Here is a 27,262-nt window from a genome sequence, read left to right as displayed (position 1 = left end):
TGACTTCCGCATGCCGATATAATATGATTCAATTCCACAGGCATGAAGGATCATCGGGAGAATAAGGTATCGAATCTGTGATTTTTTTCATCAAAAGATTGCCGCTAGGTTACAGTGACTCTGAAGTCACTAATTACTTCATATTAATTTCAAGACTAGTTGTTAATGATGGACTCATGTTGCAGGACAAATATTCCAGGAATTTTTTAAAATATTACAGCACATAGGAATTTTCAATTTTGCAATTTCAATTTGTTAGAAAATTATGGATTACAAGGTGTTCGTTATCTATTTTTAAATACAAAATCCAGTTTTACTTGAAATTCAACATTAGGTATTTAATAATTTGGATGGTTATAAATATTAATATGATAAAGATGAGACAATACAGATGTATGTAAATAATATAAAAATAGCATAAATTAAAGACAACATGTATTGTATATAACTTTAAATTAAAAAATATATATAATTTTAAGAACCTTACTATGTACCTCTAATTTGAAAAAAGAAAATATTATATGAGATAGAATGAAAAGATATATCAGATAGATTTATTTATTTTGCCACTTCTATGAAAAAAGAAAACTATCAGTGAAAAATACTATTTATTAAGAAAAAGTATTTTAACCCTTTCTAAGGCCGTGGGAAGTATGCTTCCCACCAAATTTATCAATCTTTGTATGAAATTATGTAGGTTGGCATAAGTTCTGACAAATTATTTTAGAAAGACAGAAACTTTGATGTTTCAGTTCTTTATCTCACACAAAATGATGTGTCTTGGTTTGTCACTTAATTATTAATTAACCAAATTAATTAATGAATCAAATTAAATTTATCTAATAAGCTAAATGGATCCCTTTTCTTATTCTAATTTCAAGCCTAAAAATATTTTAACATAATATGACTAGAAAAAAAATGACCCTTTAAAGGGTTAAATTAAAAAAATATATATTTATTATCTGACTTAAATTTCAGAAAAATCTGGCAAACATTCGCTTTTTGATTATGAAAATACTTCTAAATTTGAAAAAAAAAAAAAAAAAAAGAAAGAAAGAAACCTTGATTTGCAATTGTTTTTCTTTCTTTTTTCTTTTTTTTTTTTACGAGTGGTCAGTGCATATCAACAAAATATATGTTTAATTGATACTAACGTGCGAGTGACTTGGGCATGGTGGGGACACAGATGAAAGAGTGTAAATTCCTCTCCTCCGCGTATCCGCTGAGAGCCATGCATCCTCCGAAGAACGTCACGTGGTAGATGTAGGTGAAGAGCACGGACATGGCCGTGTAGATGCAGAAGATGCGGACACAGGGGAAAGGGGTGATCACTCCGATCCAGAAAGAAATGAAGTTCGTCAGAGAGGTAATGGTGATGGACACGCCAGCGTCGGCGTACGTGTGTGCAAGCCTTTCGGGTACACTAAGGCGGTCATCCGTCCGCCTCCAGGCGGCTAGTAACACGAAAGTGTCGTCCATGCCAATTCCTAAGGGAGAAACGTGAGAAAAATTTAGTAATCTGTAATGCGATACATTTTCCAGTTAATGCATTTCTTATATTTTTATTTATGAAATGTACATTATCAACAATTAAAATTAAATTTGCCTCGGCGGTTTTTTTTTCTCTATAAAATCAGTAATTGCATGCAATATTCAATAGAAATAAAACTATGAAATATATTGTATTTCTTTTTTCTATCTTTCGACTGATTTTTCAATTTTTGAAATCACTGTGAAGAAATAGATGATCATCTTGCCTTCATTAAAATTTTTAATAACCTCGATACAAAAAAAAAAAAAAATCTGTTGTATTTATAAAAGTAAGCTTTTATTCCTTTTGATGAATTCCTTTGAAAATCATCACTGTATCTCTAATTAGGGAAGTGCAGAGCTCAATGGAATTGGAAACACAATCAGAAATAAATAAAATAAATTCCACATAAACATTCTAGTTCTTCAACTAACAAAAGTTTTAAAAACTCTATTTTATATTTAATTTTCCTTCTGCTCTTTTGTATCAGTCATGTATACTTCTTTTTCAAAGTACCTTTAAACCATGGACTTTTTAGAATATTAATATAAAGTTAATTGATTCACAAGTTTCTTTAAATAAATTATGGTTCTGAAGCAATTAGTATTAATTTATTTATCAAATTATACATTAAATTGTTGAATAAATTCAGATATCTTTTTTATATTGACATCGCTAGATGGCACCACCAATATACTTTTTCCCATCTTGTATGTTTTGGTGATTTTGCATTTTATTTATGTCTAAAGTTAATAAATAAACATTTTAATATAAATCTGAAGACATTCTTTTGAAATTCTTACACAAAATACTGATTGCTGAGATTTATTAATTACAAAAGATACTTATTTGATAAAAGTTTTGGAAGAAGAATATTTTTGGGTGTAAAAATAAATAAATTCTGTACTTAACTTTTGACTTTTGAAACTAAAATCTTTTAAATTAATAACTAAAATATTTTTATTAAAATTAATTGAATTTTCAATGTTTTACCACCATAACTTCTGAAAATATTATAGCAAAAAATCATTTATACACTCATTTAAAATTCATAAAATTATGTTTTTAATAATACGATTGTAACTGTCATAATTTTTTAAAATTATTTTAACAACTTAAAAAAATATTTTTTAGCGTAATTAGCAACAATGCCTTTTTTTGTTCTAATGAAAATCAAACCGTTTATTTTCATTGTGTCTCCAAATATTTCAGCAATTATTAAACGTCATGAAATGTACATTCTGCTTATATTTTTATATTTATCAGTTTTTATAATGTTATATTTTGATTTTGTTCCAATCAGGTTTTTTGTGTGTGAATGTATGGAATGTAAATGTATTCCACTAAGTAATTAGGAAATAATCCGACATACTGAAAGATTTTACTCTATACTTTTTTTTTTCTTTTTTTCTAGAATGCATCAATTTATCACAGCTAACATAATGCTGGGCGTGTTCAAATAACATTAACTAATTGCACCTCGCTAATTTTATATTGGAATCAACAATGATTGAGGAGTAAGGAAATGAAATTACAGTACCATGAAAGACAACATGCAACTAGATATTGGATAATGTGGATGCGATTTTGGCACGTAGTTTGACTGCATTTTGAAGTTTCATGGACAAAGAAAAAATCAGGTTTATGGATATTAAAAGAAAACTTTGGTTTCTTTGTTATAGGAACCATAAATATCAACTTACGTATGAGAGATTTAATTAAAATTAAAGCAACCAATAATCTAAGAGACCCAACTTGTTACCAAAGGTGGCTAGTTATTAAATAAATAAAAGTTATTTATTCTTAAAAAAGTTTTCAAAAATTAAATGAAACGAATAAATAAAATTTCAAATGGTCTTCTTATTGCATATAATATGTATTCTGCGTCTATTACTGAAAATAAGTAAGAAAATACAAACATATTATTTACATTATATTTAAATATCTTTATTCAGATTAAAAATCACACTTCTCTCATAAAAATTATTTTTGTTATGAAATTAAATAAGTGATACGATTTGTGGCATTTTGTGTCTCCAGATTGTGCACATTAAGAGGTCCCTTTGTTAATAATTGATCAATTTAGTTCCAAATTTCAACATATTCTTAATCATTCAACTTGTTAATAATAAATTTGTAATTAACTTTTAGTAACTGCGTGAAAATATATCAATTTTATTCATTAAATTTTTAATTTCATGTTTCATAGAAAAACTGAATAAAGTCGTAAAATTAAAATTCGGTTGTAAATCAACCGCTATTGAAGATATCATTAGAATTAGGAGTATTCAACAATTATGATAGATTATGAAAATAATAAATCTTCAAACAAATGTATCATTTAAAATTATTCTTTCGCAGGACATGTCCAATGGAATATGATATACCCATTCAAATGAGTAATTAACATTTCATTATACTATAAGTATGTAATTAATCATTCCTTAATCGTTAATGATGATTTAAACTTCAGTGTAACAACAGATTGTAGTACTAATATTTTCTAATTCATAAAATTCGTATCTTTAACACTATGCCACTACGTCCTACTAACTAACAACCTACATGATGGCATCGAGGATAATGAGATTGCGGACACCCTGTCTAAAGCGGGAGCTAGTAATGCCTCTGTACCTACTGAAACTTTTATCTACATGGAAATTTTCTCGAATAGGCCAAAATAGGTTTGTTCCACCAGTACATCAATGGTATAAGAGTAGGCGTCCAGATTGGCGTTTGATTGTAGTAGATAGGATCAGACTACTCTTATTCGCTTTCTTAGTGGGCACCTTAGAATTCTGAAATATTTTGAGGTTTCTAAGCGCTTTGAAGTCTGCCCAAGTCTTTTACGAAAGAGGCTTCATCTGATCACATTCTTATTTGTATGGGCCTCTCCAGGAAGTAGAGAGTAGGCGTCCAGATTGACGTTTGATTGTAGTAGATAGGATCAGACTACTCTTACTCGCTTTCTCAGTGGGCACCTTAGAATTCTGAAATATTCTGAGGGTTCTAAGCGCTTTGAAGTCTGCCCAAGTCTTTTACGAAAGAGGCTTCATCTGATCACATTTTTGTTTGTCTGGGCCTCTCCAGGAAGGATCTCCTCTTGGCAATCCGTTGTTAGTATTGAGCTCTTTCAGGATGCACAATTTCGCAGACTTAATATAGCTCTGCTGTTCTAGGGGATATGCAACAAAACTAATCTCCAAGTAGTTGTTCTGTTCCCAAAAAATTGTACACTTAAGAGGAGTATAGTTGCTCGGAATAGGTGTGAGAAATACTGGTAACAGTATGTTTGCTTCTAGGAGCTCTGGTGGGAATTTCGATAAATGAATTTAAATTTGAATATAACTATACATTTATATAAATCGTGATCAATCGATAAAATTCAAAAACCTAGTATTACCAAGTTAAGTGTAATCACTTGTGGCAAGACCTGTGACATATATGCATTCATTTATTTAACGACCAGGAAAAACACTTTTTTAATCAGTCTGCCTGTGGTTTCCCTAGTCGAAAATCCGCCTCTGTATGAAGCACCGTTCCAATTTCATACTAATACACTACTAAAGAGATAAATTAATTTTATGTGGTATAATAACCCTTCAAATTTCAGGATTTACAAATACTAAAAACTAAGCGATTTCGTTATACTTTAGAAATTCCATTTATTACTTCAAGGTATGTAATTATTTCTGCACAAGTCGTTTATTCACAATTTTCTCTGCAAGATACCAAATGAAAATTATCGTCTTCAGAGAACGCATTGCTTTCCTGATTCATGCAGAGCCCCAGGCTCATCTCACAAAACTGCTCACTGCAACCGAAACTGCTGCGTTCTTTCCCGCCAACGCTTTAAAGGAGGGCAAGGTCGCAACTATGTTGCGTCAAGGCTCCTTGCAATGGTCCGTTTGATTTCATCGTCCAAACGGTTGGCAGCACTTTACGTCTTTCATTAACTCGAGCATGTCGATATAATTGAGAGGCAAAGTGTAAGATTTCAATAGGTCGAAATCAGTGATTCCATTCTTTTTAAGGGGACATTATTTGCTAGGATATAAAGATAATTAGCTTTTTAAAATGCTATTATCAAGATTTTAATGAATTTGGTAATTCTGTTGGGGTTTTTTTTTGTATGGTTTTAGAACTTTTATAGTTTTTAGAGAAATAGTGGTGATTTCGACATCTGGCAAAACAGTTCTCAAATCAGAAAACAAATTATGATGCTTAAACCTATAAATCACGCATAAAAAATAAAATTAAAGTATTCGAGGTTGTTCTTTTTATATGGCAAAAAATGATCTTTAAATTTTTTTGAAGATTTGTTTTATTATTTGATATTCTAGTATACAATATTGGCCAGAAACGAACTATCAAAAACTATTACAATAATTTGGCTTTTTTTAAACATAAGTTACTAAAGATTTTGAATTACTGTAACTTTACGCCCATACCTTAATGAGCATACTATCTCATATTCAATACTATGAAATGATACACGATATTTTTACGACATTGTTCAATATTCGATTGGCCCAGACAGCTCGTCTCCAGTAATCCTCTCCTGATTGTGCCCCAGCCGCTTCATGGCTGCCGAAAATTTCTCTTTCAACAGTCTCTACAGAGCATCCTTTGTCTTCTCTTTTTATCTATTATCTATTTCTCAATTTTCATGCTAATTTCTAAACTTTAGTCCCCCCCCCATATTCTTCCACAGTAAGCAAAAGCCTTAACTCCATGACGTGCGGTTAAGGCCCCAGCCGGTGACCAATATACCGCAGTAACCTTCTTTACTCTGCTACTCACTATTCGAATTATGGCGGGCTTTTTTTATTCTTAGTATAAACATGAAATTATAGGTAATATTCAATATTATGTAATCGTATCGTAACGTTCAATAAAAATGAAATCCAACATGTTCGTTATTTATTACGTTTAGTACGTTAAATTTCGTTTTTAGTCTTCCTCATGTAAAATTTGGAAAATTGAGATGAGTATATAAATAATGATGTTTATGCAATTTGCTGCTTGAGTTATGAATTTAGTGTGATATCGAATCGATGTAAATATGAATAATGAATAGGTATAATCAAAATTAATTATTTACATTGTACTAATTAAAAAACAGAATTAAAAATAGTAAATTTTTGGTTTTTTACAGGTGTTAATAATATGAGCATGAAACAAATTGTGTAACCTTATGCGTTAATTTGCTTTTTGTACTTTAATTTAATTTAATTATATTAATTCCTTAAGTTTTTTAATAAACATTAGAGCTATTTTGGAACAAATAGATTTCGCGTGTCTAAACATTGGTCAGATGATGAGAATGACACTTGGGTCGACAATACTCTCATCAAATTTCTATACTATACTAGTGAAATATCTAAGTCAGATTTGAACTCCAAATAATATACAGGATGTTTTTTTTTTTTTTTTGGATCGAATAGGACTTTGAAGTGGAGTTCTCTGGTTCTGAGGCAAAAACTTTACTACAAGATCATACATCCTATTATTTCTTTTAGCAGTACTGCAAAGTTTGTTCCTTAAATATTGAGAGAAAAAGCAAGATATTTTAGAGATTTCTTATTAATTTTTATCCATATAGAGGGTGAGTATGCAATATTTGTTTATTTCTTTTTCCTACACCATGCATTGTGTGTACACACTGATGTGACCGACTCCCTCATTAGCTCAGTGAAAACTTCTACAGTTTATCAATCTAAATAAAGAACCATTATTATCATTAATAATGTTAATTGTTAATAATAATATTAATAGTAAATAATATGTTATAATTTTTTATTTATTTTAATTGCAGTTTCTTTTGAAACTTGTTAAATTCTTGTTAAGGAAACCTTAGGTCTGTTATATGCCTCTTGTCCACCTTTTGCTTTAATGGCGGATTTCCAACAAGGCAGCTGCCTAGGTCCGTTAAGCTGAGAAGTAATCGCTCACAGGTGAATTAAAAATATTATTAACTTAGTTGTTAATTGAATAAATTTGAAAAATATAATTCTATGTATTATAAAATGTAGGGACAGTATTAATACTTTGTTAAGCATTATACATCAATTTTATATATGTGTTTTACCATGTTCAGTCAATTATTGTAGGGTTTATAAACACCGAATTTCTGCTTAAATAGTTTTTCTCCCATATAATCATAATAAATAAATAAAACTATGTACATTTTAAAACTTATTAAATTAGAAAATGATAACCTAAAATAGTTCCTTAAAATATTGATTAGATTAAAAATCCACTGAAATATGATATGAAATTGACTAGTGTATGAAAAAAGTGGCTTATAATACGCACTATTTAGGGTCACACAATGCAAGAAAGATTTAAATAAAATACAGAATCCAAAACATTTAAAATATATTTGTTGATATTTAATACGTTGTAAAAATTTAGCGTAATCATTTTCCTAAGGATAGATTAATATTAAAGGAAATTTCAACAATTTTCTTTAAGGAAGAGGATGAATCAAGCTTATTATTTAATAATGACAATAGATAGGATTTGATCACATGTTTCTTTATTTTTTGAATAGTAATGATTCTAAATCATTATAAATGGTAGCTTTGGTATACAGAAATTCCTTGCGCATTCATTGTATTAAAAATAATTAAAAAAATATTTCCTGTCAGTTATGCTTTTTTTTCCTATTAAAAACGTTATTTGATTGATGGCATTGCTTGATTTGTAATTCTAAGAATTGTTTCTTAATGGACTTTAGGAAGAGATGAAAGACAATAATTATTTCGACCTTTACGGGCATTCAAGGGTGGAAAGTAAAATTTGGAAACTTGAAAATAATAATTTCTCATTTTTTTTAAAAATCATGATTTTTTTTATATAAAACCGATAAAAATATTATATTTAATAAAATCTTTTAATTATTCCAACGTATAAATAAATAAATGTCTGCAGCTAAAAAAAGCGAGAAAAATATTTTTAGTATATAATTTTAAACCAGGATAAGCTTTGAGTAAAATTTTCTGTTTAAATTTTACAAAAATATTTAGAAATGAATAAAATACAATACTGAACAGATTATTGTATTTATTAATACACATTTCTGTTGGAAATTTGTTTTATTCATTTTCAAGACAAAGCTTACTTACTACTAAAGTCAAAATATATTATTAATTTGATATTACATAACAGTTTCTAAAAATCATTCTAAGCGTTGAGTGCTTATTTTGTTATATTTGAATCAAAAATTAACTAGCTATTCATAATGATACAGTAATAATCCCCCAAAAGGCATTTCTTAACAACTTTATTTTAGAAGCATTGTCTTTTGTTTCATCAAATTATTCCAAATTTATTTTTCCAAAATTTAAGTTCAGACAAATTTATCAAACTATTAATCCTAAAATTCATAATTGAAGAGTATTGAGGCAAATTAGATTTGTTCAGCCCTAATTAAGTACGATATGCCCATAATATCTTTTTTAATTCAAAGATAGTAAGACTTTTGAATGCGGTTGGAAATGCAATGAATTTTTGATATCAAAATATTTGAATCATTTATTATTAAGTATATTAAAAAAATTCTTAAAGGCAAAATAATAGCTATATTTTTTTAAATTTCACAAAAAATAAATAAAAATGATATTAATTGATTAAATTAGATATTGAAATATTAAGCGTTTTTGGTAAATAATTGGTTAATTATAATGGCAGAATATATTTTTTATTTTAAAGAAAAGTACTTCAAAGAAAGGAAGAGAAAAGCATGTATTTTAGGTTATTATGTAATCTTCAATTAAAATACATTTTTTCAAATCAATTGAGAATGGAGAACATTAAAATTTTATTTCATATTATGGTAAATTAAAAAATATAAATGAATAGCAATGGATTTCTGTTTATAACTTTTAATTAAACAGGATTTTTATTCTTTAGAATTCGAGTTTACTTTATTATTTAGCTGTACATTTTTCAGAGTAATAAAACAAATAACAGGAAAGGAATTCAAGGGGATATAAAGAATTCGATTAAGAATTTTCCATGCATTGTGTTAACATAAATGAAAGTTATACTGAAATATAAAAAAAATATATTAGAAAATGGTAAATGTTGCAAATAAATTAAACAAATCTTAAACATTAATTAAAAGGTTTTTAATATATTTTATATAAAATCAGGGCAACAATTGAATGTGCAAAAAAGAAATGTCAGCAAGCGCTTATATTAAATTTGTTTGTTACTATGCATTAGTATAATGCATCTATAACTTATGGCAAACAATAATTGAAATGCACTATCTCAATTGCAGAGTCTAGTTTATTATACTGAATATTTAAAAAAATATTTTTCTTCAAAATAAAAATATTATTTAAAGAAATTATATTAGTTATGTGCTGATGATAATTTTTTTTTAATGTTTTAAGATAACATTGAGCACCACATTTTTTTTTAAAATTCTCGTCTACATGCCTATTTATTTAATTTCCGAAAAAATGTTTTTGATTTTCTCTTCAGATGTTTAGAGGTACGCTTGATTAAAGCTTCATTGAAAATGAAATTGTTAACTAGGGCACAAGAAAGTAATTTCAATGTTTTAGTTTAAATTTTTCACTGTAGATTGTTTACTTCTATTTCATTCCCTTTGATAATATTTTGAAAAAGTTTTTGAAAAGAATTTCGATGTTATTCGGGCCCCTGCTACAAATTTAATATTCAATCATTGTTAAATATTCATTTTCTATTTTCATTGTAATTATTAATAATAAAAACACGAATAAAATTTATTGTTTCTTCAGTTACCCTCTTCAATCTAGAAGAATAGCTCCGGACCAACTAATATGTATTGACACGCGAATTGACTAAAAAAGTATTCAATTTAGATTAATCGAATCTTGTTGACCCCGACAAACACTCATTAAGGTCAAGAACACGATAATGAAAATATTTCAGTTATTTTAAGATAAAACATTGAATTATTCTGCAAAAATACAAGGAATTGTCTATAAAACTGGGAGGAGTTGAGGATTTTTTTTTCTTTTCCTTCTTGGTGAACTATTAAAAAACTTTTTTCATTTGTCTTAGATTTTCTTAGATATGTGATTTTTTTTTAATCCTCTTTTTCCAAACTCGATATCTAACATTTTTTTCAAATTATTTATACATATCTATGTAAATTTAAAATATATTTGTTATTTATAAATCCTTCCTAAGGAATTTTTTCATAATAATAATCCATTGTAAAGTTATATACATTTGAAATCGAAACAATGAAAAAAAAAAATAAACAATTCATTCCTTAGAATTTATCGCAAAATACAAGTAATTTGAAAGTTATTTTTATCTACAGTTAAACTTTCAGTTTAATCACCAGACGTTGCTTAAATAAAAATAATATGAAACAGTGTGCGCTTATGGTCAATTGATTTTGATACTCCCTATCAAAATCAATTGGCAGGAAGGAAGTATTCAAAGAAATCAAATTTAATTTTTAGAAAAATACTTAATTGAAGCAATTTTTTGTATGAGTATTCAGATTTTATATATTATGATTTAAAAATATGAAAATATTGATCGTCAGATAATATTGTTGGTCTTTGAGCACAAATTAATTAAAAATTTTATTGGAAAGCTATATATATAGTCATAAAAGTCTAATATTCATTGAATGTGTAATAAAATTACACATAAACACACATCAAAAGGGATATTTTTTATATGTAATTATTCTTTCTTTGAAAATAATTTCGATCAAAGAATTTTAATATGAAATATTTAATATTAATTAGAGTTCAAATATTTTATATTAAAACACTGTATACATCTATATTATCTATCAATAGATCTATATAAATATATATTCATAGTTTCTGATTTTGATTGATAATGAATTAGAGAAATAAAAATTACAATATTATTTACTTAAAATATTTTGTAGTAAAGATAGATTTGATTATAAGTAATTATATGTAGTACAGATAAATCGTGTATTAAAGCAAGCTGGATTGAAATAACTGATATATTGAGCCAAAGCATGTCCTGTATCAGAAGCCTGGATTTCAGGAAGAGGATTATGAGCTATATTCTCTGATTTTGCAATCAGAATTATTTAAAACAAGACCAAACAGCTATAGCAGTGAATTGCTCTTTGCAGTCAAGCTGGCTGTTTATCTATTTTTTTCGAATAAATCTTCCAGGGAACAATATATCTTCCAGAAGTATACCGAAGTCAGAATTCATTAGAAATTTTAAAATTGCTTTGATCAGCAAAAGATTTTACACTTCTTTTTATCATAATTGGTGACATAATTAAGTCGATTAACTAGATTTGCTAAGCCAAGTGAATCAGAGACGCCAAATTTTTAAAAAAATATAATATCGGTTTATAGTATAATATCTGAAAAAAATCAATAGATTTAATTTCTTCTTCTGACAATATTTATATTGTAGATGCTGATAATCATATTTCTTTCTATTATTGTTAAAATAACTTCATATCTTTTCAGATTTATATATATTTCAAATTTGATTCTTATAATTGATAAATGAATTTCAGAATTACATTTATGCATAAAGAATGTTAAGGATATATTTTACATACATTAAATTGATTTGCTTTGAATTTTATTTTTCCGGATAAAATGCATATCAAATACTAAAAAAAAGACGATTTTAGCATATGAGCTAAAAATATCTGAGGGTTCTTTTTTTTTTAAACAATAGGAAGAAATATGATTATCAGCATCTACAATATCAATATTGTCAGAAGAAGAAATTAAATCTATTGATTTTTTCCTTTCTTTTCAACTCGTTATAAGTTTTAAATCTTTCATAAATAATGGTATAATTTATGTTTTTTTTTATTACAAAACTAACCTAATTAATGTTCGTGCTTCTTTTATAATATGATTAACAAATCAAGAGCTATATATATCTGAAATCATTCTTAAGAAATATGCCTTCTCCTAATAAAAAAAATATAAGTTGAATTTCTAACTATAACATAGTGAATTTCTAATGAAAAGGAAAACTATTTTGTTATCAAATTAATCTATTGAAAAAAAATTATATTAAGAATTTGGAAAAAATAATTCCCAGAAAACAATTTCACACGAAGTTTCCACATCACAAGAAACCCCTAGGCATATGGTTAAACCCATCATAAAAAATATTAGTATTTCAATGGTTTTTTACCTTCGTTGTCTTCGGTCAAAAATGTTGTAAACAATTATTAAAAACGTTATAAAAATCGCTCGTTGTGATTCTAGAGTATCTAATTATAATATAGTGTATTTCTAATGAAAATGAAAACTATTTTGTTATCAAATTAATCTATTGAAGAAAAAAGAAACGTTACATCAACAATTTGGAAAAAAATAATTGCTTGAAAACAATTTCACACGAAGTTTCTATACCACAAGAAACCCCTAGGCATATGGTTGAACCCATCATAAAAAATATTAGTACGTCAATGGTTTTCCCCTTTGTTGACTCCGGCCAAAAATAATCTCTGCTTCAATTATTTTTTTGGGAGAGTTGGATGACCATGATAAGCGACCTCATACGTGCAAACCTCCTAGTTGAAGGGCACAGGCCAAGAGAGCCTACCATCACCTTCCAGAACATCCGCTCGGAAGGCCAACCTGTGTTCCATCACTTGAAACCTGTTTCTTTCCGGTCGGTGATCCATAAAGAAAAACGGGCAAATCGGACAAAAAAAAAAAAAAAAAAAAAAAAACATTTGTTGATCCAGAAGATTCTTTCGACCATTCAATAGAGACGAAGGAAAACAAAGAAAAAATGAGTAGGTCCGATACTAATAACTTGGATTCCTGGAACTATTTATCATAATGGAAATAATTTGAGGCATGTGCCTAATTCATATAAAAACTTAAAATGTTACGAAATAAAGTGGACTATTATTGTAATTTGAGTAGTGATATCCTGAAGAGGTTAATATGAGTTATAATTTTACTTTGTTTATATATGTATATAAGAATTTTATTTTATCGATGAAAAAGTACTGCAATGAATATTGTAATGTTTTTATTGCTTCTTTCCTTCCAATTTTGGATTTAAAACCTCGATGACATAATGCCTTTTTTAAAAATACAAATGAAGATTTATTTAAAATTAATGGATAAAATTAAAAAACACGTTCAAGTATTTCTTCTTTTAATTTTTTTCAAGGCTTATATTAAATATACAAATTAAAAAGTTTTCAACATTCTGGAAAATGTGAAATTTATTTACAAAGTATATTTCGATGTATTCAATGCGTATTTCAGCTTAGTTCAGCGAATTCAACGCATATTTCAACGTGAGACATTCAAAACCTACTTAAATGTATATAACAAACTTATGCGCGCATAAATTAATGCAAGTAGAAAATTATACTATAATTATTCTTCCAGAGTATCGGGGTTAAACTGAATGTCCATCATCGAAATGACAACATCTGAAAGGAACAATGGTAGAATACGAATGACCATCACCAGCTACGATATGACCCTTCCAATAAGCGATGTATCCCGATATCGATACTATGTTTGAGCTATTGTAATTTTGTATTCCATTAAATCTTCATTTTACGCTTTATATATATTTATCCGTATCTCATTTTCTATTATTTAATGCATTGACACAGAGCTCTTTTTCTTTGAACAGTTTATCCTCCTGGTAGCGGACTAAGTTTGAGTTTTAGAGTCTTATTGTTTTTGTAAGCTTTATCTACCTTAAAAGTTCAGCAACGACATTTTGGATACTGTATATATTCTATAAGGTCTTTTATTTCATACCATGCTATTCATGAAATATCACCATCGCTATCATGGAACCATTTAAGCTAAGATAAGATTTAACATAATCTAAACAACATTTCTTATAATAATTAATGCAACATTTCTTATAATAATTAATGCAACATTTCTTAATAGTTAATTTGCTGAAAGAATATGGAAGTTCCAAAAAGTTTTTGTATAAACACTATGTAAAGCATATTGATATAGAAAAAGGGTTGTTTGAAATAGTGTAAAAAAATGCAGATGACTTTTAAAAAAATAGCATCAAACTTTAAGAAATAAAGCGTATCATTTTTTTTATTGAACATTTAAAATTTAGAGCTAATATTACATAAATATAAACAATTGAAATCGCTGGCGGGGAGAATAAACAATGCTAACATCATCCAGCAAATAATATCAATTTTGTTTTGATTTCACATGAGTAGTTGAAACAAGGAGAATTAGACACGCATAGTTAGCATTCTGGTTCATCGGTTTTTTGTTTATTTACTCAATGAAAACATTATCGCTTCACACCAGCTGCAGGCGGAAGTTGTGTTTACATGACTGCTGGTTTGTGCGTTTGACTTTGCTGACATAATGTGTCAGATTTGTTGAGAAATAGAGTAGAATGATCATATTATTTTCATTTTTTGATAATAATCGATTTTCAGAATTACAATAAGTGCGGGGAGAATCAGGGCATATAGCAAACGATTTCTGCAGATTAAAATTATATATGTGATCTTTTATGTCAAATTTGCTATAATTGCACGAACTTGACACTCGTTTACATCCTTTGTCACTTAATTTGAAAAGATTTAAATGAAATATAAAATTAGTTTGACTATACGACTGTATAATTTTTAGCAACAAAAAAAAAAACATACTAATAATTTATTATATTAGCGATGCAAATTGTCGTAAAGCGTATATTTTAGATATGCATCTGAGATGTTTCAAATAGAATCATTTATGTAAATAATACGCGGTCAGTTAAGTGCAGTGCAGTTTTTGTAATGCAGCCAAATCTAGTTTGAACACCCATTTATAACAAATCATTCGCATAGCGAGAAAAATCGAATGTAAAAAAGTGAATCACTTAGCGAGAGATGTTTCGCAAAACGAGTTCGAAGAGATATCGTGTCCTCACATATTGGATTGACCGATATCAGTCTGTATTAAATGCTTGTTTAAGGATAACTATTATATCTACATGGAGAAAGGTTTAACCGGAGAGCGTTGCCGAATGCGACTCCGAGGCATTTGAACAAGTGACTATGGGAGCTTGATTGATTACATTGTACCTATAGCCAAGATTATGAAGATAAAATGAATAACAAGACTAGTGAAAGAACATAGTCAAAACTACTGAGGAATTTATTAAGCTACTTTTGGTTAAAACACTTGCGGAAGAGATTTGGTCAGAAGAAATGGAAATAATAGACTCAACAGAGCAGCAACCTTATAGTGAAATAAAACAGATAAGAAGCATGGTTCTTAATAAGGCAATAGCTGTGCGAGCTACAAATTCATTTAATGATTTATTTAATGCCGTGTCTAATTTTTGCCAAATTTTAGAAAAAAAAAACAAATTCTTTGTAGACAACTTTCATTTAAAAAAACATAAATTAAATAATAAATTACACTATTATACATTTGTATGAGTAAGTCTTTACGGAATGTATTTATATTTATTCCTATAAATTATATTTATACCTATATATTATAAATCGGTGTTTATAGTCTTTATATTTATTCCTATAGAAGAAATTCGGTTAATTAGTGTTTCATTTTATGTGTAAGATGTGGGAACCATTTATGCTCCATTTAAGTGAAGTTAAACCATTTAAGCGAGGTTACACGCTATAAAAATTACTAACAAAGTTTTAAAACAAAATTTTATCATTCTTTTTTGAATATATTGATATAAATAACATTGAGTTTTGAAGTAAACACAAGTAAAAACAAGCATCAATGATATAATGGAAAGTTAATCTCTTTTAAATATATGAAGTAGCTATTCCCTATTAAAACTCAGGTTTCATCATAAAAAAGTAGTAATCTAAAAGAATTTTTTTCAGTCAATGAATTCAAGCACAATATTAGAAAGGAAAAGGGCCTCACATAATACTTGAGACCAATGTGCTGATTCATTGCTCAATAAACAACAGTGAAATATCCTGTGAAATACGTTGGATTGCTATGGCATTTTAAAAAACAGAACACGCATAAAATATTTTATATTTTTGACGGTAAATTCAATGTTAGACTGTTTTACAAGGTATATATTTCACCCTAGCCAATAACATTTAGAGACATTGGATAGTAATGAGATTTCTTTTTCCTGCTTAAAGGTAAGGATTTCAGAACTGTAACAATTAGCATATATTAGCATTCTGAGTATATAGTCCATTCTCATACATAATAATACTTACTCTCATAATATAGAATTGCCTCTGAATTGATGCTTACAGAAGTCAAAGTGATTGTTGGCTCAAGATAAGGAAAATAACCTGATATTATGATAAAGAAGATTACATTTTACTTCTAATTTTGATTGAGAATCCAATAAAATATCTGAAAAACATTTCACCTTATTCAGGAAACTAGTCGTTTATCTTATGGTAATTAATCTTTTTTGTATTAAATCATCAAATGATGACGGAAGATATTGATTATTAGTAGGCTGTAAATTAAAACCCTATTCCTGTCTTTTTCATTCTAATCCAAATAATTGGAATTCTTTCAAAATCTTCAAAGGGAAAGAGGAAAAAAAAAAAAAAAAAAAAGCATCTAAATAACTCTAAAAACGACTGTCTGACGCGCACTGCACATTGATTCAATTCTAATGATTCATGCATGTGTTTCAATTCAAAGTAATGTGTAAAATCTTTCTTTTTCTGAAAAGCCCAGGGACACGTGCTGTATGATGTATTTTTTCCTTGTGTCCGCAACTCCTCAAAAGGAGGAGAACTGGACAAACTTTCCTTCTTCCAATTCAGATGATTGCGCACTTTCCTGTTTAGACAGTAGCCAAGTGTAACCTTGAAATTAATATTTCCCCCTCAGAATAGGAAAATTCTCGTCACGTGAAGCTGTTTAAGAAGAGGGCAAAACATTTTATCCTCAGACACATCATACTTATCTTGTTATTTAAAGAAACCCCATTGCCTCCGCCTGTTTGAGACATATCACCAAGAGTCGTTTCGTCAAGACAAAGCAATTTATTTTCACAACTCGCTCTTTTAAAATGAATGGAAAGAGAAAAAATATCAGCCAGCTCATTCATATTAGAAAAAAAATCTTTAAAAAATGCGCGAAAGAAGGAAACTCCAGTCCTGGTCAAACATTACAACACTCCTTTGTATATAAAGTGAAATGTAAATAAATGTTATTGTAAAGTAATATAAACAAATTATTTTTAAGGTCACTTTGCAGTCAAGATACTTAAATATGATTTCTTTGTATACATATTATTGTATTAAAAATAAAGCTTGAACACGGACTTTGAATAAATAATGCATTGCAAAGATTAATTAACATTAATTAATACCTATTAAATAACGATAATAATTAAATTAATATCTAATAAATATAAATAATGAGTAAAAACGAAATACATTCATCGAAATAATTAAGAAAATATCATTTTTTCTGATTAGTATCAGAAACGACTTCGTTATAAATAAGCAATTTATTTATTACCTTTTATATTATATTATGTATTATTTCATCATGTATTTATTTTATTTTTATTTATTAGAGAAACACATTTCATTCACTCATGAAGACACTAAAAAAAAAAATCATGAAATTTGTCATCTGTCATAGTATCTCACTAACCTTAAATTACTTCACTCGATATTACTTTAAATGTGTATATATATATATATAAAAATAAGGAATCCGGTCATTGAAATGAATTTCATGTATAGATTAAATTACTCAATGTGTCCTGTTAAAATGATTTGAAAATAATAATTTTTTGTTCATAAAAAAGCTTTTTCTTAAAAATAATAATGACAGTTTCGATTAAAATTAATGCTACTTAATCAAGGCTTCTTATTTGCAAGGATAGTGAAAATAAGCACCTAAGATTGTTAGATGCAAAATGTGTTAAAATTGATGGATCTTATTCAGATGCATGTGTCTGATTAAACAAAATAAGAAACAGAAACATTTTCCAGTTGCAAAATCAGTCACTGGCGCGGGCATTGTACTGTTAACATCGACCGCACCCCTCTCCGTCTGATCTTGTTCAGGGGGTGTACGGATGTATAATTTATAAAACTTATTTTATTGAACACTTCCTAGTGAATGTGTATTTTTATTAGTAGCCGACTGATGTGGAGCAGAAAATAGCAATAAGATACAAAGCTATACATCGTTTGAAATTTTTCTTATACTGTAATCTAAAAATTGAATATAATTCAACAAATAACGTAAAAGTTGGAAAGTTCGATTTTTTAACAGTTAGATGTTACGAATGATAAATAACATTTGTAATATTTCATTTATAATAGAAGTTCTCATTAAATAAAGAATATTTTTCTCATCGGTATAACGCAAATTTCTGCAAAAGTGAAATAATGAAATATTATAATTGCTTCTTCATTTTGATTGCACTGTACATGTATATACATGTAGAAATCTAAGAACGAAATTTGGTGTATAAGAACTAAAAGCCCTCCTGATATAATGCCATGCAGGAAAATATTTTTCATCAACGAATTCTTTTGATAAGGAAATTTATGTGAAACAAAGACTAATTCTTGTAATAATAAAATTTTGAAGCTTTTGAAACACACATATAAACCCAGTACAATAATGTAAATCAATAATGTCATAGTCAACATGTCAACATGAATACGTCTCAAGTGCGATAATCCATAAATTTAAAATACTTAGCAAAACACAGAACCAGCCCTACAGACACAACTACAGAACCGATTTCCGGGTGCTGTTTCAACGAAATTTCACGACCGCTTGATGTATCATGAGTTATATCCGGCACCCTTCAATTTCAAGAGAAACCTAAAAAAATGCTATTTCATTTTATATTTTATATGATTTGTAATTTCGGCATATTTCCCCGATCACAACCATTGTATCAACTTTACTAATTTTTATTTCCAATCAACTCATGATTCCCAAAAATATTGTCAGTCATTCCTCTAATACCCCGTACTCCCCGGATTAATTTAGACAATTAATTCCCTACGCAACATAAAGCCAATAAGAATTATTTATGCTTATTATGCGAGTATAATTTAAAATAATACTTTTTTTTATTGTTATAAGATGTACTTAATAAAAATTGTTTTATTTGTTAAATATAGAGACAAATAGAATAAAATTACTTATAGAGTTTATTATTATCACTATTGTTTTTTTTACGTATTTTAAAAAAAGCAAAAATATAATTAAATAATAGTTAGATCATCAATTTATTTATATAAAATTATTTATTTATTATTTTATTCTAGATAAAATAATTCGCGTTTTACTTTCATTCTTCTACAAGCTGACTGTCAATTCTATGAATTGCAGGAATTTTCTTCTTCGAGGCATTTTCTTAAAACTAGTTTAGTGAGTGTAATACTTATCGAAACTAGCAAAATTTTACTGCTGCAATTAATTGCAGAAACAATTCCTGCAATTCAACAATTCGAAATTTAATGAAAACCAAATGACAGCCATGACATAAATGAAGTTCAATCGAGGGAAACAAAAAGAAAATTTATGAATCCAGGTCAAACAGCCTTCTTGGAAAGAAAGAAACTCCAAGCGGATAAATCTCTAGTTCTACAGATAACAATAAGAAAATGCGTGTGTGTGTTGCTGTTCTACAGGCCAGATCGTTTGACCAAGAGCCACCTAATTTAATGCATATATATTTTGAAAGATAAAAATGAATATTCCGAGTAATTTTTAAAAAATTAATTAATCAATAGCTTAATGATATTTTGATGTTTTTCGGCAATAAATTTAGAAAATATTCAGAATTACCGGAAATGTATAGATTCTGGAATTTTTAAAAAAATTACCTTTTAATGATGTAAATTTAATTACCCTACAATAGTTTCTTGAACTTTGACACTTTTAACAATATATTTCTGCATAATTTTCAACAATAAATTACACTGTTTTCATGAACTTTAAATCCTTTACATTGTTTATCAAATGCTGAAACATTTAACTTTCCTTCATTAATAATAATAAATAAGCATTAAATAAAAATAATAAGCAAGTGAATTTACAGTATCGCGATAAAAAAAAGCACAGTTAGAAGATCGAATAAAGGAAGATTTTTAATGGCTCTATGATGTCATGGGACTTGAAGCTAGTAGATAGGTTCATAAGTACAATAAATAGAACATGTTTAAAGACATTAAATAACACGGTTTTATATCTATAACAATTTGGTGACTGCAAATACTTTTGATGGAGTCATGAACATCAAATTATGCGTAAATATTTATTATGTTGCAGATTAGATGACAAATAACTTAGATTAGGATTGCAAGTTATTATTTTTGGCAGAATGCATGCTGAATTGGAATCATCTGACAAGCGGTTTCTAAAAGAGTCTTTAATTTTATTCATTTCTGAAAATAATGACTCACAGGCATAGGTAAATGAAAATATGGTTAAAATAGCATGAACCAGCTTCTCCAAACAGTTAAATATGTCTGAAATCGAATTCCATGTTTCAAAAATTTTGTTGCTGGCATTTTTTGTTACTGGCATTTAACGTGTACAATTAATTTTCCTGTTTCAATCAATTCTAACTTTTTCCTTGTTTCAATAAATTTTTGAATCCATATTGAATTAGATTGAAAATCAATCAGTTGCATTCCAAATTCTTCAATTTGCAACTAATCGAATTGGGACAAGAAATGAATGAAATTATATCAGGGTACATAATAAACTTGAGCGTTTACGATAATTTTTTTGAACTGAGAAAATCTGGCTGAAAATTCCTTGCTTGACGAATCAATTACGGAAATAAATTCTTCGGTGACTTTTTCTTCGTCTGGTTTCTCATGTGCATCTAAATATTTGATACATATATTTTTCCAAATTTAGAAAGTACTTGTAGTTTTTTTAATAATAACGTTCCTAAAACCGTTCTTACCGTATGTGTGGCGCAGTTTAATCAAAAATGGTTCTTGCACCAATAAACTCCATCAACCAACCAACTTAAAACATGCAATCCAGCGTCAAAAGCACGAATGCGATCCACCATGACGATAATTGTTTTATTTGTGCCTTGAAGCTTTATGTTCACTTCATTGAAATGTTGGCACATGTCTGTAAAAAACATCAATTTTGAGAGCCACATAACATCTACCAACTGTGGATATTGTTCAATTTCCCCCATATTTTGCAGAAACAGTCTGATTTCTTCCAAGCAGTCAACAAATCTTTGAAGTGCGTTCCCGCAGTTCAACCAGCAAACATTATTATACATTAGTAAGCCATTAAACACCGAGTTGACTTCATCCAACAAAGCCTCAAACTTTCGCTTATTTAAAGCCTCCGACGATATGAGGTTTTCTATTTTTGTGACTAACGCCATTACATTATCAAGAGAGGTTTAACCACTCTTAGAACACAAGGCTTGGTGAAGGGGAGTTCAAGAATCGAATGTCCTATGTCTGTTGAAATAAAATAATGAAACCATTTTTTTGCCCACCATATTTGGAGCACCATCAATTACTGAAATAATTCTTTTCGAATCAATCTCTTTCTCAGCAAGCGAATTTTTAACAGCCGCACAAATATCTGTGCCCTTTTTTTAAAGAGAATGGGAACACTCGCGTTTGTTTGTAATGCTTCATAGTGAACTTTGCTACTTTGAACTAAAATGAAAACCGTTTTGATCGGCGGCGTGCCCAAAATATTGTGTCCCGTGCCATCAATAGCACACGTGCCAGTGGTTCGCCATTCCTGATCTAGGTTGAAGACAACTATCAATGTATTTTACAGGCCACAGAGAGCTTTATCAAAGAATCAAACTAAAAATAATCTACACTGGTAAGTCTTATCCATTTCAGATTCAAGAATAATGAGAAATGCTGAATGTAGGGACACATTTATGAATCAATGCATTCGAAACTAAAACACTCAATTCATGGATTGGTAGTAACAGCAATATTAAGCTAGTGTAAATAGGATAGTTTAGTATTCATAAGCCTATATGAAAGTAAGTGTTTTGAAAATAGTATTTTGTGTGAGTTACACTATTTTTTTTTTTTTTTGGTTTCAAATCTGAATAATTTGCTGTCCTCTGAATAATCTAGGAATTGTGACAAATCTTAAAGATTAAATATATAGCTGGGAATATATTCATCGGAACATGAAGGTAAAGGATCCAATCCAGATAAAGTTTAAAAAATCTTTTAAGAGAATATAAATGATGATATCGAAATGTGTTGAAAAATATAATAGTATGACTTACACAATTGTAATATTTTTTAATATTTGAAAGCTGATACTACGCATGTTTTAAAAATAACTTCTCGATAGTTTCATAGGAAGATAAAAGTAGCACTCTAGTTTAAAATAAATGTTTGAGCTTTTTTAAAAAATAATATTCATCAATTTAAATACTGCGGAAGATTCAGGCGTTTGGCGGCCCTAAACAAAGCACATTATGAGACCCCTCTTGTTCAATGTTCACATTCAAACACATTAATTTAATCAACATGTTAACGATTTAGTTTAAATTCAATTTTTATATTAAAGGCTTTGTGAAAATGTATATGTTTGTATTTTTTTATTATTATTATAATTGTGCAATATAAAGGATTTTGTATAATATTATTTGAAAAAAATAATTTATAATTGCTGCAATAAAAAGTGAAAATGAAACAGCCCTATTAGCACAAGTTATTGAACGATATATCCATAAAGGTTTTCGATATTTTCAATGTCTCCGATATCGAGAAGGTATGTCAACAATATTATTAGACATTTTATACTAATTCGGAGATAAGAATAAGAAAAAATGAAATACTATTTTAATTAACTTGAAAAATTATTAACATTATCATAAAGTTGCATATTTTTTACAAATTTATTTATTAGATAGCAGGCTAATAGCATTCTTTTAACAGACTGCCAGCCCCCGCCTCCTTTTCCCCTCCCAGCTTAATCCGCCATTGCTTAAATACATGTCTCAACATTTTGAGAAACTGTGATTATCTTTCAGTTCATTTTAAAGATTTAATATTCTATGACTTCTCTATTACTATCACTATTTACCAAACTGGCATTTTCTTTTAACGGAAGAGTCAAAATCAGGCGTTATCAATTACTATATTAAAAAATACCCAAATGAGATCACTACCACATGATTGATTCCTCAAAAGAAATGGTCATAAACAACGTCTTGTGACCGTTTTTTAATGATATGATATTGGTGAGTGTTTCCTTTAGCCCACGATAATTGTTTACGAAAGGACGATCACTTCCTCTCGCCATTGAAATCTGTATACGCCAGGCATGCGGAAAAAAAGAACCTAAGGACGTTTCATCAACTCAGCATGACGGGCGGCAGCGGAAAAGACGCAACACTGCCGTCACGTGCCTCATTTTGAATCACGTGATGAGACACACTTTCGATTATGACCCACATTTTTTTGAGTTGTAGGTTGTTACGCACTTGGGAGTAAGATCGACTTAGTTTCGGAAGCTGTGTTGAGAGTAAAAGTAGGTAAAGATGACCTGAATAAGGGGAAGTATGTATTAAAGGGAATGTCTCTATGTTTTCGTTGTTGGAAGTTCGATTGGCTCGGAAACGTTGTTCGGCGTTGCTCGATACAATTTAATAACGCAGTCGTTGTACAGAATGGTGCCATACAATGTTCAGAAACAATCACTCAGAACACTATACCAGCTATTGTGTAATGTAAATAATTGTTATAATAATTATATCCATAAAATGTTTCACGGCGGAAGCATGGACATTTTGTTTAATTTTTTTAAATGTTGGTGAGATAATATTTAGCTAAGACAAATGAAAAATTTAGCAAATAAACATTGAGACCTTTTTATGATTAAAAAAAAAAAAAAAACAGAAAGTTATGTTAAGAAGCTATAATGATAGATTTTAGGAAGCATTTTTTTTAGTAGAATGGTAATAAAATGTAATTCAATATAATATCTCATCAGTTTTGAAAAATAAACAGAAATCATAACATCTAGAACTGCAATGATGAGAGTGTATGAAAAGTATTCCTGGTACTGCAATGATGAGATAGTATGAATAGTATTCTAGATACTGCAATGATGAGAATGTATGAAAAGTATTCCAGGAACTGCAATGATGAGAGTGTATGAAAAGTATTCCAGGAAATACAATGATGAGAGTGTATGAAAAGTATTCCAGGAACTGCAATGATGAGATAGTATGAATAGTATTCTAGATACTGCAATGATGAGAATGTATGAAAAGTATTCTAGGGAATGCAAGATTTTCTCAAAAGAATGCCAAGAACCGCTAACAAATGATAAAATATGTTTCTATCACAATGAAAAAAAATCCTTTGAATATTCATTTATAATTTTTTTTTTCAATTTTATAAATCTGAGAAGAGACTTTTCAGCACTTAACCAATCCCATGGCAATTATCAAGGAAGATCATGATATGAAATACATTTGCAATTCACTGCATATGTTTTTGTCAAAACGGATTTACAGTTGACAAATATCGAGAAGCATAATAATCACATTTAATTAAGCCTTTGCGCACAGAAAATTTATAAAATATATATCATTATACAGGTGTGAATGTAAGGATTTGTTTTTATTTTAGATTATGAAAAAAATGTAGTGATTAATTTGCTTTATTTCCTAAAAATTAATTTGAAAATTTACATTCTCATATAATTTTTTATAGTAGTCATTATCTAACCAGAATGTGAAAACGATGCATCGTTCAGGATGGCAAATTAGACACAACTTTCGAGTGCAAAAAACTTAACAGTTGGAAGTTTCAGTGAAACAAAATTAAAAATAATCGTTTTCAGCTCAGAGGATATTTTGAATTTGTAATTAACACATTTGAGATTTTATTTATTTATTGCCATTCTGTAAGATCTTCTCCAAAATATTGTTATGAAGAAAAATAAATATTAATATTCAAATGATGTTAGAGGAAGAATGAAACTGTCTTAATTACTACAAATTTGTATAACGTATTTAATTATTTTTCATATTGCATAAAAAATATTACAATTTTTATATTAATTTTCCTATTTTTTAAATTCAAACAAATAATTTATTTTTATTTAATTACTTATATGTTTCTAAAATTACAATTTGAGAAGAATTCAGACTCTAAGAGTCAAGCGGTGTGATGAAAATGTTATGTTTTCTATATTTAAGATTGGCAGATAGAGAACAACATAAAAAAAATTCATTCATATTTCATAGACGCGATTAATTAATTATAGGTAAGTTAATAATTCTAATATTCAACGAATTCCATCATGAATTGGTAGCATTTCCAAAACCAGTTTGAGGTTCTCCAAACCGCCTTTCTCCAATGGCCTTCAGGGTCGTTTCTCAACCAGGAAGCAAGTGGACGAACTCGATTTGTTTTGCCATTCGCTTTTCATTACTTTCGCGATTTGTTATTCCTCTGACATATAATTTAATATGCTCAAGCTGAAACTAGACATCAAAATCAAGGGAAAAGAATTATCAGCAAATCAATATTCTTCATGAAAAAGGTAAAATTTCATTTAGTTCAATGAATTCAAACGAAGGAAGAACTTTTACTTCTTATCTCAAGACCTGAAAATATATTAGTGACGAAAAACTAGAACCGTAACTATTTTTTACTAGCTACTGGCTGGCTTGTCACTGTAGTTACTAACGTTTGAAAACTAATGCAGTGGTGGTTTGTAAAAGGTAAGGATATATCGATTAATTTTTAATTAATAAAAGTAATCAAGATTGGTCTTACGTGAAGTTCCATTAGAGTTATGAATATTAATTTTAAAGAACATAGGCACTTAGGTTATGGGGTGATTCGTAATATGTATAAAAGCATGTAATAGGGTATCATTTTCCAATTACACTGAAATGCGGTTGTTCTGGTAAAACGCAGAAAAAAACTCCACACTTCCCTAAAGTTAATTATTATATTATGATTGGACTGGACAGGCAGATTCCTTAAATCCATAAATATAAATGTCAATAATGTGTTGCAAGGTACGTTCAGTCTTCCAATAAAAGGAACAATTACGCTTTTTGTTAAGATTATTAAATTCTATCATTATTTACAGTATGCAATTCATGCACATTCTTTTTCATGAAAGCTATATACTAATTATGAAGCCTGGAATCTAATATTATTCAATACAAAGTGACAAAAGAGTAAATTAAGTGAAGTATAATTATTTCTGCAAATATTGGCATGTCACAGGAAGTAGCAATAGCAGAAATCAAGAAAAAGTCTAAGTTCCTGTACAGGAAATTAGTTATTTTAATAAAGGGAAATAAATTCTTGCCAAGGTCAGAAAAGTTGAACAGGAATTATGCGTCATGTTATTAGCAGGAACAAACATTTTCATAACATGTATTGCTGTTTAATCCAAAATAAGCTTTCAGATATTCACTTACATGAAGAGCAAAGTCTAGTTATAATTTAATTAAAATTAATTGGCTCAGGTCATTGATAATTTAATTTCCCAATAAGCTGAACACTAAAAGAGGTAACATAATAAAGATTTCAATGCTTCTTAGAACGATAAATATGATTTTCTATACCTACTGTCGATATATGACAATCAAATATATTTGTTTTATTTATATATTTTTCGGATTTTTTTCATAGCTTTTTAGTACCCCGGCATCGAAATATATTTTATCCTAATTTCAATGCACGATTTGGACTAATGCAAATGCGTTCGCATACTTTTGAAATGTAGTGATTGTTATATATAAGAAATG

At 28.5% G+C, this 27,262-nt stretch overlaps 1 protein-coding gene across 5 annotated transcripts in view; it reads right to left on the bottom strand.

Annotated features, from left to right (window-relative positions):
• Positions 1 to 27,262, bottom strand: part of LOC129956810 (patched domain-containing protein 3-like) — a 159,591-nt gene that overhangs the window by 7,699 nt on the left and 124,630 nt on the right. For all 5 annotated transcript variants that reach the window (XM_056068777.1, XM_056068775.1, XM_056068769.1 and 2 more), the window contains exon 3: positions 1,155 to 1,487. In XM_056068777.1, coding sequence (XP_055924752.1) covers positions 1,155 to 1,487 — 333 coding nt within the window. The remainder of the gene's footprint in view (positions 1 to 1,154; positions 1,488 to 27,262) is intronic.

This window comes from Argiope bruennichi, chromosome 2, assembly GCF_947563725.1.
Source record: "Argiope bruennichi chromosome 2, qqArgBrue1.1, whole genome shotgun sequence".
In the NCBI taxonomy this organism is placed as follows: domain Eukaryota; kingdom Metazoa; phylum Arthropoda; class Arachnida; order Araneae; family Araneidae; genus Argiope; species Argiope bruennichi.
Note: the sequence above shows the minus strand (reverse complement) of the source record. Positions and strands in the feature narration are given on the sequence as shown.